Source organism: Lactuca serriola, chromosome 8 (assembly GCF_051521515.1).
Source record: "Lactuca serriola cultivar US96UC23 chromosome 8, Lser_US96UC23_V15, whole genome shotgun sequence".
Classification (NCBI taxonomy): Eukaryota; Viridiplantae; Streptophyta; class Magnoliopsida; order Asterales; family Asteraceae; genus Lactuca; species Lactuca serriola.
In genome coordinates, this window is record NC_136415.1 from 14,873,266 (window position 1) to 14,884,833 (window position 11,568).

An 11,568-nucleotide genomic window follows, 5' to 3' on the forward strand; every position below is an offset into this window, starting at 1 on the left:
AACCTCTCTTGGTACCAAATAGTTTGATACAGCCCTACAGTTATCACAAGTTTGTGCCCCTCCATTCTATAAGTTCCTCAAACAGAAAGAGACAACAACTATTGTGTTTTTATCGATATCATTCAATGGTTTTCACTAATTTGTTTTCAATTCAATGGAACGTTTTCATATTATGAATCTTGCATAACAAGAACTTTGTTTTTAATCTACTAATTCGTTTATTTACACAATTGTTATTGGTTTAAACTAATTCAGTTTCCCTACAGGGTGCATTCCTAAACGAGTAAAGAAATTTTATTTCAAGATGGAGGATATGAAAGACTCAAAAAACAGTAATTTCTTTCAACTAAAGTTACCTGAAAATACAAAAAACGTGGAGCTTAGCCAACCACAACCACAACCACTGTTACGAGTTAAGAGAATTCAAAACTACATGTAAACTAATGTTGTTGCATTCCCAAAATTTCTTGATATCAAACAATACAAACAAACAAAACTTGAGATGATGCCCAAGGCATCTCCTACATGAACACTATAATCGTAATTAAAAATTTTACAAATATTCGCGAAGGCTTTCACCACTTAATGTCTCCATTTCCTTCAAAATTTCTTGAGCCAGTGACTTAACATTTGGTTCCACATCTTCCAACAATTCTCCAAGGAAAGGTATTGTTTCAGGCAACAACACCAAATACTCTTCTCTTAAATTCTCAACTAAATACTTCACTATCTTCAACCCCAACATCCGAGTCCTCACCTTCTCACTTCTTGTTTGCATCAAAACCTACACCCACCCATAAAAACACAGCATTTTAGTTTCACAAAAATATCCAAAATGTTTTTTATTTTATTTTTTTACTTAATGGTCTTAACTAAACATTAAAATAATAATAATAATAATAACCTCGTGATTAAGTGGTTTCCATAGAAGATCACTAGCAGAAGTAACAGCCATTTGCCCAACACAAGAAACTAACAATTCGTCCACTTCATTCACAGATGGTACATCTGGATGTTGTTCTAGAGAGCTTGGTGGGTCCACACCAATCTGTGAGACAATCGGCTTCAACAACACCTGCACAAAAAAAAAATTAATCAAATAAGATTATATATATACATAAAAAAAAATGTGATTGATTGATTCTGCTTACTTGGAAATTTGAGGAGTCGAGAAACTCGAGGTTCCCGGTGTCATAAAGAAAACATTTATGTAGAGATGACAACACCAGTGCCCTTATATGCCACCTGGAATGTTCTGGGCTCTTGTTTACATTTGGCTCCATAAGCTTCGCCTTCTTCTTTCGAGTGGGACCCGGCGTTGCCACGTCATCATCGCTCAGATGTCGCACCAACCCATTGAGAAAGTATTTGAAGTATGGAACAAACAAGGATCTATAACATCACAGAAAATAAAACAAACGACATCAATATCACATTAGGAAAAATTGAAATACAATGATGTAACAGAAAGTTGCTATTTCCTGCATTTAGCTCAAAATATATATATATATATATATATATATATATATATATATATATATATATATATATATATATATATATATAGCTCAAAAAAAATATATATATATATATATATATATAGCTCAAAAAAAAAATATATATATATATATATATATATATATATATATATATATATATATATACGAGTGAACTCACCGATGGCTATCCACAAGCTTCTGTATTAATCCAAAGAACGATATTGCCCTATCAATACTTCCAGGGACTGAATCGTCATTTTGCTCATCGACATTATCTGACCACTCAACACACCGAATGAAAAGAGGCTTAAACATGTTTTCTGTAAGCTTCATTGTCAGAACCACCATTGCATTAATAACATCCTTTTCAACAGCAGTAACATTATTGACAGAAGCAGGACGTTGGCGACGAATGTCAAGAGCAACAAGACACATGTCAAATATATTCAAATAGTAAGCAGAAATAGATGATCTGTCCATTGTAGATATAAAGTTTCCCAACATCTGAAATAAAACCGATAATCCTGAATCCCCAATCTTGATTGCTTCAGAGTATATCTTCAATAGAGGTGGAAGCGACAACCGTACCTGGTAAAATAAAACAAAAATCAATTAAATATATATTTTATAAGATAAACATTTACCTAACAAAAGTCAAAGTTTTGACTTACAGGAATTTTTTCTGCTATGAGCTTCCGAACGTTGTCTGCTTTTGACTTTAACTTTGAACTTGAGTTGGTTGCGTATTGAGGGCGTAAGATTACAAGTTCCAAGATTTGAGGAAGATAAGGATTTAGGAAACCTCCAAGTTTATCAATAACAGCTTCTATGGTAACAAGAATAGACATGAAGAGAGACTCGTTTGAATTTGATGACATGTCATCACACCTCTGAAAGACATGGTTCATGATACTAGGAAGCTCAGGGAGTGCCCTAGGTCCAAGAACATTAATTAAAGCGCCAACAGTCCGGAAGCATCCGGAAGATATAGCCAAGTCTTCTGAATGTATGTGTTTGATGACAGTTGCTAGACATGTGTTGAAAACGGAATCACTAGAAGGAAAAACTGTCACTAAACTTTCAAGGGTAGAAATGGAAGAAAGTCTCAAGGAAGCATGTTTTGAAGTGTTGACACTATCATCAACTATCTTCAAGATCTCATGTAACATTTTTTCAAAGTGTCGCGATGCAACTTCATCAAAACGAAGCCATGAGCTTCTGACACTTGGATTCATTACCTTCTTGTTGTGCTTTTGAGTCAACATGGTCAACTCTTTTCCCATGTCACATACAAGCCCTAGAGCCTGTCAAACCAAAATAAACTAGTCAATATAATTATATAAACATGATTTATATGTGATAATATGAATCATGTGATTAATATAGAAATTTCTCACCTTCTTTCTCACATTTCGATCTGAATGACCTAACAAAGTGATGATGACTTGAAAATAAGTCGAGGGTAGAAGCCCTTTACTGACAGCTGTCAATACATTATTCATCACCTCCTTTAGTTCCTTTCCTAATGAATCTGAAACACCATGTTGCTTTCTTCTTGATCCAACAAGTTGCATGTGTGTGACTACAAGCTCCATGAGATCCCCACTTGTTGCCTGAATGCTATCAACATCTTCACCAGATTTAATCTTGAATGCTATTTCAGGGTCTTGTAATTTGTCACCAATAAACTTCATAGCAACTAGCAACTGTACAAACAGTTGTGGGACCCACGTACCCATCTCTATCTTCTGAAGCAATGCCACAAGTGAAGGAAGCCATACCATGCATGAATACTGCTGACATACTTGTAAGGCAAAAGTGTACTCCCACTCTGTGGAGAAATTCTCCAAATTCTTGCTTTTTGAAGCCAACGAGTGAAAAAGTAGGAAAAGTAATGAAGCTAAGCTTCCACTCTCCCCTAAAGTACTCAAAAGATGCACAATGATTGAAAGCCTTCTATGTTCAGTAACATCAGGTAATATATTCAAAAAAACTTGTAACACTTCTTCTGGATTTTCAGTCCTTGATAGCCAACATGGGACGATAGTGGAAATCAGGTCTTCAAATACTTTCTTGGAGTGACTATCCCACTGCAGAAAACAACTTGTATTAAAAAAAACGACACATTTGATACATGGATTATGAATGCAATTTATCAAAAAGATTAATATTACATTATTATATTATTACCTGTGTTACAGCTGATTCGCAAATGACAGTAAGAATATCAAGAATGTGATCCAAGATTCTGTCTGGCAAAACTTTTGAAACTGCTGACAACAATGAGAAGACATGATTACGTGTGGTTGGATCATTTGTAGACCGTGTACAATTAAGCAATAGCTTTATGTCAAAACTCTGAGCAGCTTCATCATTTGGCATAAGGGAATTTGAGATGTCTTCAAGGACTGATAAAAGATTCTGTTGAATATAACACATTGTGACATCTGTACTTTGTGAAACATCAGCAGAAGCTTCTAGAAGTTCCTGATCCTGCTTCACAGCTTCTTGTATCCACTCTTTGTCCATGAAAACTATGGTTAAGTGCTTGAACAGTGGCTGAATAAGATCAGACCTGTTGTCTATGTCTTTCTTTAGTAACAGAATGTCAAGTAAAGAGCTTAAAAATGTGAGCTTGCTGCATCGGGTATGGCCCGCATCATTAGGTTTCAACTGGGTTGTTACTTTCTTTTTCTTTTTTCCATGTGGGGTACCAGTTAATGGACTTGATTTTTCCAAAACATAATCAAGCATGTGTTGTACCATTGATGTGGAAATCTTTATCTGTAACAAAGCGATTCTAGCAGCATTTTGAATGTCACCATTGTAGCTTCGAAACAAACACACGAGTTCTTGAAAGAGAAGCTCTTGTGTTTCAGACTTGAAACTACCATATAGAGAGCTATTAAGACATCTTAAAACAGTCACACACGGCTGTATTATAGATTGATCTTCAGAGTATGAACGATCGACCTGAAGAGCCTTCAAAATATATGATTCAACAGCGGGCCCACCAGTTGCTGAGGTAAGCTTTGTACAGCACTAAGAAGAGGGAGAAAAAATTAATTCAATGAAAGAATGAGATTTTAAAAGCTTATGATTATGTAAATTTTTTAGAGAAATTACCTCTAGTAGAAGACATAGGATTTGAACTTCTGTCTTTGACAATATTTGATGGGATTTATCATGACTGCGTCTTTCTAACAGGTCACTTAGCAAAGAGTTGAGTTCTTTAACTAGCATAACTTGGCTTCCCAAACCTTTGACTAAAGATAGTACTTTCAGCTGCCAACGTGTCAAGCATATAAAAAGTCAATATGGAAAACTCCAGAATGGATGAAAGTCAAAGGCAACTGAATTAGCATTTTGCAAGAAACATACCATTCCAAAAGGACACAATGATAGTGCAGATCCCAAGATAAACTTCAGTATGTTGTCCTTTGTTGGCCGATCAAATCTGGATAAGTTTTAAAAAGATACAGATTAGAAAACATACAAGGCTTTTGTTATAAATATGAAAAGTGCTTATAAAATCATTAGTGAAAATACCTCTCTCCAACACTCTGTGGAACCAACATGCTATGATGTGAAGAGCTTAGCAATGTTGTAAAGAAGTCAGGAAGAAAATTTTTGTCAGACAATATAAGCTTTTTGTGCTGAACCATCAAAGCCAAAAGATCTCCAAGAAAATGACTCCAAATTGCACTTCTCCCTGTGGAAAAGGTACCATAAAATGTCATAATGCCACTCAAATATTAGTTAAGTAGGTCTAAGAAAAGAGAATTACCATTTTTCCCTCCAGATAAACTAACATGTGGCCATAAGGTAAGTAGTCCTTCAATACAGCTCATTGCAGCTACCCGTATTTCCTGGTGATCACTAGACAATGGAACAAGAACTGAAGGAAACTCAACAGGTAGTTGAAGAAGTAAACCCTCATCTACTTCATTTTCCAAACGGATTTCCTCTTCCAAATGAGAACAATAAAAGGCAAACGAGTGTAGACTTTCAATTTGGACAGCATCAGCAACACCTGCAATCAGAGAAGTCTTGTAAGAATACCCTTTTTCCATAAAAATGTTAGTGAAACTGTGAAAGAAAGGATGGAATTATAAGAACAAGAAAAGTCAAAGTCTTGACTCACCTTCATCCGTGAAAAGTGAAGACAAAAATCGGGCTGGTGAGCTCTTCTGATTTGCAACAAGATGATGAAGATGTTTCTTGAAAGCAACCTTTGAATGAGAAGCAAAGAAAGAAAAAAGATCTTGAAGAATAACTTTCTGCTTCTTGTTTTCATCATCCAGAGCTGTTGCAAAAAAAGCTTCCAGTAACCTCCAGAATATGGATATTAATATCTCAGCATTCAAAACCTCGAGATTCACATCATACATTTGACCAAGGAATGCTTTGCAATCATTGTCCACCATTCTTCTATTCGCCTGTAAATTAGTTAATTCAGTTAATAAAAAAGCTGCAAATCATGAAATGCTCATAAAAATTCTAAATCTCTTCAAAGATACCTCATCTGTAGCAACTCCAACCCCAGCCATCTCTAACTTTTCCCATTCTTTTGTAACAACTGGAAAACAGGATTCGTATATAGCAGAAAATCGACCAAGATCTGAAGCAATATCAGAGAAAATGAAGCAATCAGAATTTGCACATGTACACATGGCAGTTTAGAAAGGATAAACCCGGAATAGACAAGCTTACCTTTCTGTGACTTCATTACTGAATGCAACAAAATCAAGAAAAATAACGTCTTTGACAACTCCAAATCATGGCAGTATCCAACAAACCACTGCACATATTCATCAGGGTTGGCCAAGAAGCATTCTGCCATGACATCCATATTTTCCATATTGAGAGCAGAAGTACTTGTATGCGCTAATTTCTGTAACAATTTGAAGATAAGAGAAAAATGATTATTATTTATTACACCTCACTTTTGGCATACGATTGATAAGCATAAAAGAATAATACTTACCTTTCCAGAAACAGAGGTGCTGCCAAGTTTCTGGTAAAGAGGCCATTTTAACTGTTTGGCTGCATCTAAAGCTTTTATGTTTATCCTCTGGGTCTGATTATAAACAAAAAAAATGTCAGTAATTGCAGAAAAAAAGTCAACTAACAATGTGAATTTTATGTAAGACCTTTGGCATGACTAAGACTAAAGGAAATATCATTGCTGCAAGCTCTTTTCCATATTGTTCTGAGCCTTGAAATCTTGATATTACATGCTCCAGACATGACATGCTGACATCAGCTGCTAAAGTGGTATCACTTGATGCCTCTACAAGAAAAAATAAAGTTAACTATAATGAATGCTTAAACTTAGACCAAAAGCTATGTCAATTATCAAATACAAGTATAGAGAAAACTTACTTGATACTAATATATTGATGCATCTTTTAAACACCTTTTGAAGACCATCAAGAAGATCTGTATTTTTTATAAACTCAGACAATCTCCCCATACTTAATGCTGCCTGAACCACGCTTAGGTCATCATCGTACAGCCGTCGCAAGAGAGCATCATTTACAGTTTGAAGCTTCTAGAAGATACATAGAAGAAATATTAGAACAAAAGCAGAAGGAATTATTGACCTAAATGTTGACTGCTTCAAATTATTGATCTAAAATTGCATCACATTAACATATCACCTGTGAATTAGCAGACTTATCTCCAATCATGGGGTCCGCATCCAAACTCATAACAGTAGCACGTCGAACCCTAGCCTGTGACATTATAGATATATAATAAATTTCAGTAAAATGAGCAAATTATAACAAGTTATACGAGGGCATATACCTGTGGATGTTCCAGTCCAAACCAGATCTTCGAGTCAGATAGTGGAAATGACGAGTCTAACCCTCCATCTAATGTCTTACAGAGAATCTCATATGTGAAGCTATCTTTCTTGGAATTCATTTCAACATCCTAGAAGAAATAGGAAGAATAGAGAAGTTGAAAAAGAAAGCAATCATGATTAAAAATATACAGCAAAATAACAAACCTTCAAAAAACTTTGAACAGCATCACGTAATTCCACTGGATAATGTTCATTGATGGAGAGCAAGATTTGTTTCACCTTGCTTCCTTCCACTAAAACAAGAATGAGCAAATATACAAAACTCAGTTGTTAAAAATGGAACTTAAATAATGATTTAACAATCAGAAATGCTGAATTAACCTGGTGCAGATAAAGATTGTTTGTTCCCTTTCTTGGATAACTTCATGCAGGTTGAAAGAAGTTTTGTAACTAAACGACCAACTAAAACATTAACAGGAACAGCTTTTATCATTGAAAGCAACACTTTAAGGCACGAATCATCATCATGACTGTACTCCATGAGGGATTCCAAAAATACCCCTAGAAACTTGTCGATGTTGAACTCCTTGGTCAATCCAGAAAGAACACCCGAAAGATCCCTTTATCACAAAATCAAATCCATGTTCAGGAAACATAAAGAAAAATAAAAGCTTTGAATTGTCAAAAGAAAGAAAAACTTTATCCTTTGAGGCCTACCTAATTTCCTTCAAGATATCCACAACCTTTTTAGGGAGCACTTCCATAGATTGCAACTGTCATGTAAATAAGAAGGGTATAAATTAACTGCATACAGTTACAGATAAAAAAACATATGGCAAGCAAGAATACCTGTACTACATTAACCAAGGCCATAAATGACACACGAAACAAGTGCAAATCAGTAGATTGTTCTACATCCTCACGTGCCACATCAGCAATAGAGCGAATCAAGGTTTTGACAAGATTAGGAGACAATGTTGATCTATTAGCTAGTAAACCAACAATCATCAACGCTCCTGCCTGAAAGAATCATATGCATCATTCCTATGAAGAAAAAGATACCTATACTACATAAGGTCACATAAGTCAATTGCATCAATCTCACCTTGTGATCTATGTTTCCTTTTGAATGAGTCTGAAGACCAGAAACCACAAATGGAAGAACTCTCTTTACAACATCGGTGTCAATAACAGTAAGAGAGCCCAAAACCTCTATAATGACAGCTGTACAGAAACTTATCACAGGCCTTGTAGGTTGTAGCTTCTTTGTAGGTGAGGCCTAAAAAAGAATACTTGCAATAAAAACTTTGTTCCATCTATGACAATATTCCTCATTAAAACATATGGCAAAAAAGACTTACATAGGTGCATAAAGTCTCTAAAACGCCCATATCACGAATACATTGCTGCACAATAACCTTCCTGGGTGGTGGTGCACCCGAAATTTTTACACCCTCAAGAAACCGCCATTTACCATTTCTATAACATAACAAGTTGGTAATAAGGTTATGGACACTCGAATTGTAGTTCATTTCCAAAAAGAAAATAGAAAAAGAAGAATGGGATATACCCTTTTCTTACCCTGTGTCAATAAGTTGCACAATCCGGACAAAAACATGTGTATCATGGTAAGGTAGAGCACATAAAATCAATTCATCAATGTTGTATACATGAATCCTGTTGAATAAGATGCAGAATAGCACATGAACTGATATGTTGACATACAAAAATGTGAAAGGACATGAAAAAGTGAAGCTTGAATGGTAATACATACTTGTATCTACGGATTAGATATTCGAGTGTCCTTAGTGCCGAAGGTAACTTAAAATGTCCGGACAGCAGCCTCAAATAAGAACTAATTGAAGCATTGATATGGTTATTGTCTTCCACACCCATAAGTTCTCGATCCAGTTCTTTACTCTTATGAGTGAACAAATCATTCTTGTAGTTCACAAATCTTTCATCCAGGCTCACAAGACCCTCCAACCCTGAAAAAAAACAAATCTCAGATCATTCGCAATGAGTACTAGTGATAATACTCCAGCATCCATTATAATTCATCAGGGTTGCTTCTCAAGTTCGAGTGTATTGCTAATTACTTTAAGCTTTAATGTTAATCATGTTTAGGATCGAATATACAACGGCAAGCACTGAATACCCATTTATTCATATCAATACCTGAAAGGGCAAGGTTAAAGAGAGTATCGAGGTCGATATCAGCTGCTTCTTTGGCGTCAAACAGGATGGAGGGACGGGTAAACGGTCTTTTGAGAGGGTCTGTGTCGGCTTTGACAATTGACCTGATTGCCTGCAGTTGTGAGGCGATTGACGTCGCCATTGTTGTTCTTTTGAAGACGATTAAACAGAGATGGTCGGATTCCTAAACTGGTTGTTGTATTGTACCAATGTCCCGACTGGATATGATAAACCCTAAACCCCAGAGTAGAGTGGTTGCTTGTGGCAAGTGCCTATGAGGGGCTACCGACTTCAAATGAGATGGCGCGGGTGTTTAAGCCCTTTAGGGTTTATGTTTTCCTGTGTGTACCAAGACGGTTCTTTTTTATATGACAAATATGGCCCCTTTACTATTGCTCAATCTACATTTAGGTCCTCTTTCATGCTCTTTGCAGTATGCACCTCCAAGTCTCAACTCCACTCCGTTTCACTATTTTTTATTTATTAACTAGTTTATAACCCGTGAACACCATGGTTACAAAATTAATTAAACTTTTACAGTAAAAACTCAAAATTATTAATTAATTATATTTTTTTAGTTATATAAAATTATAATCATTGATTTAGATAAATATGTGACCTTATAATCTATATTAATTTTATTTTAAATGGTATTCTAATGTTATTTAATTTAATTTAATTAGAGTGAGAAATTTAAATTTTAAAATTTTAAATGCATAATCAATTGATTGACATGTGGCATGATATTAATTATGATGTTTAATAAGATGACACATGGCAAAAGGAGAATCAATCTATTTTTTTATTAGAATAGGGACTAGATGAATTTACGTGTGTTGCACAGCGAAGATTAAAAATATATTGTTAAAATATTGAAAAATATATGTTTAAAATAGTTATGTTATTGACATTAACTTTGAGATAATATTTTACACTAATATATATATATATATATATATATATATATATATATGTGTGTGTGTGTGTGTGTATATAATCTCAATTATTTTGAACAATAATATTCATTAACATCAACCCACATTCCTCATTAATAGAATTAAATATAATTATCTATTTAGTATTATTTTTAACAATTATTATTATTAATTAATTATGTTTTTACTTATGCGATCATTTTCTAATTTCAATAATAATGTTCATTTAAAATACAATTTATTTATAGTTAAATGTAATTTATAATTTGATGTTATTATCATTTAAAATTGTTATTCATTAATTTTAAATCACTTATTATTAATAATAAGTTAAAGAATACTTTTAAGAAACACTTATTATTATTATTAAACTGTGAAACATACACTAAATAATAAAGTGATAACATAGATAATTTGCATTTCAAAAGAGACTTGCATGGATAATATGACATATCCATGTAATTTGATTTTATTATTTGTAATTATTGTTTATTAATTTTTAAACCACTTATTATTAATAATAAGTGAAAGAAAGTTTTAAAAAACACTTATTATTATAATTAAAATGTTAAACATATATTAAAATATAAAGTGATAAGATACACAGTTTGCATTTTAAAAAAGGCTTACATGCATAATATGGATAATATGACATATCCATGATTTTTAATTAATTGTTGTTTTGAAGCAACATGAACATACAAACATGTTTACAATAGTTAATTAAATATTATATATATATATATATATATATATATATATATATATATATCATTTTCCAAAACATATAATCGATAACATGAATCTAATCTAATTACATTAAAATTTTAACCACAACATACAATGATATTCTTAAAAAAATACTTAAATCAAGAAAACACAAAAAAGAATTAGTATATAACAAACTTAAAAATTAAAAATTTCAACATAATAACATGGCTCGAAAAATTGTCCAAAGCCCTCAAACCAACATAAAAAACTTTAAACATGTTTTCTTTGTGAATTTTGTATGTGATTTGTATTTTGTGTCTACTCAAAAATTGATTATTAAATATATATATATATATATATATATATATATATATATATATATAAGTTATAAAACCTTTGAATTGTTAATCATTAT

General features: G+C 33.4%; 1 protein-coding gene across 1 annotated transcript; it reads right to left on the bottom strand.

The window, feature by feature from the left end:
- Nucleotides 1-319: 319 nt before the first annotated feature.
- Nucleotides 320-9,826, bottom strand: LOC145069914 (ARM repeat superfamily protein). Its single transcript, XM_079016853.1, has 28 exons — nt 9,490-9,826; nt 9,086-9,299; nt 8,893-8,988; nt 8,673-8,790; nt 8,417-8,590; nt 8,161-8,331; nt 8,029-8,084; nt 7,693-7,931; nt 7,516-7,604; nt 7,311-7,439; nt 7,163-7,237; nt 6,885-7,053; nt 6,653-6,792; nt 6,487-6,579; nt 6,213-6,393; nt 6,020-6,120; nt 5,644-5,938; nt 5,287-5,532; nt 5,049-5,211; nt 4,881-4,956; nt 4,626-4,784; nt 3,690-4,541; nt 2,897-3,589; nt 2,171-2,803; nt 1,678-2,087; nt 1,152-1,392; nt 905-1,075; nt 320-784 (listed from the first exon to the last, which is right to left on the bottom strand). Exons 1-28 carry the CDS (start codon nt 9,647-9,649, stop codon nt 554-556), a joined length of 6,375 nt encoding a protein of 2,124 aa, XP_078872979.1. The 5' UTR covers nt 9,650-9,826; the 3' UTR covers nt 320-553.
- Nucleotides 9,827-11,568: the final 1,742 nt, after the last annotated feature.

What these genes read in the sequence shown, in the direction of transcription:
- LOC145069914 (XM_079016853.1), bottom strand. Translation starts at nt 9,649, where the DNA reads ATGGCGACGTCAATCGCCTCACAACTGCAGGCAATCAGGTCAATTGTC. An exon ending in GTGCAACTTATTGACACAGG is followed by an intron (nt 8,791 to 8,892) that starts GTAAGAAAAGGG and finishes GTTATGTTATAG; the next exon opens with AAATGGTAAATGGCGGTTTC. An exon ending in TTGGACTGGAACATCCACAG is followed by an intron (nt 7,238 to 7,310) that starts GTATATGCCCTC and finishes ATAATGTCACAG; the next exon opens with GCTAGGGTTCGACGTGCTAC.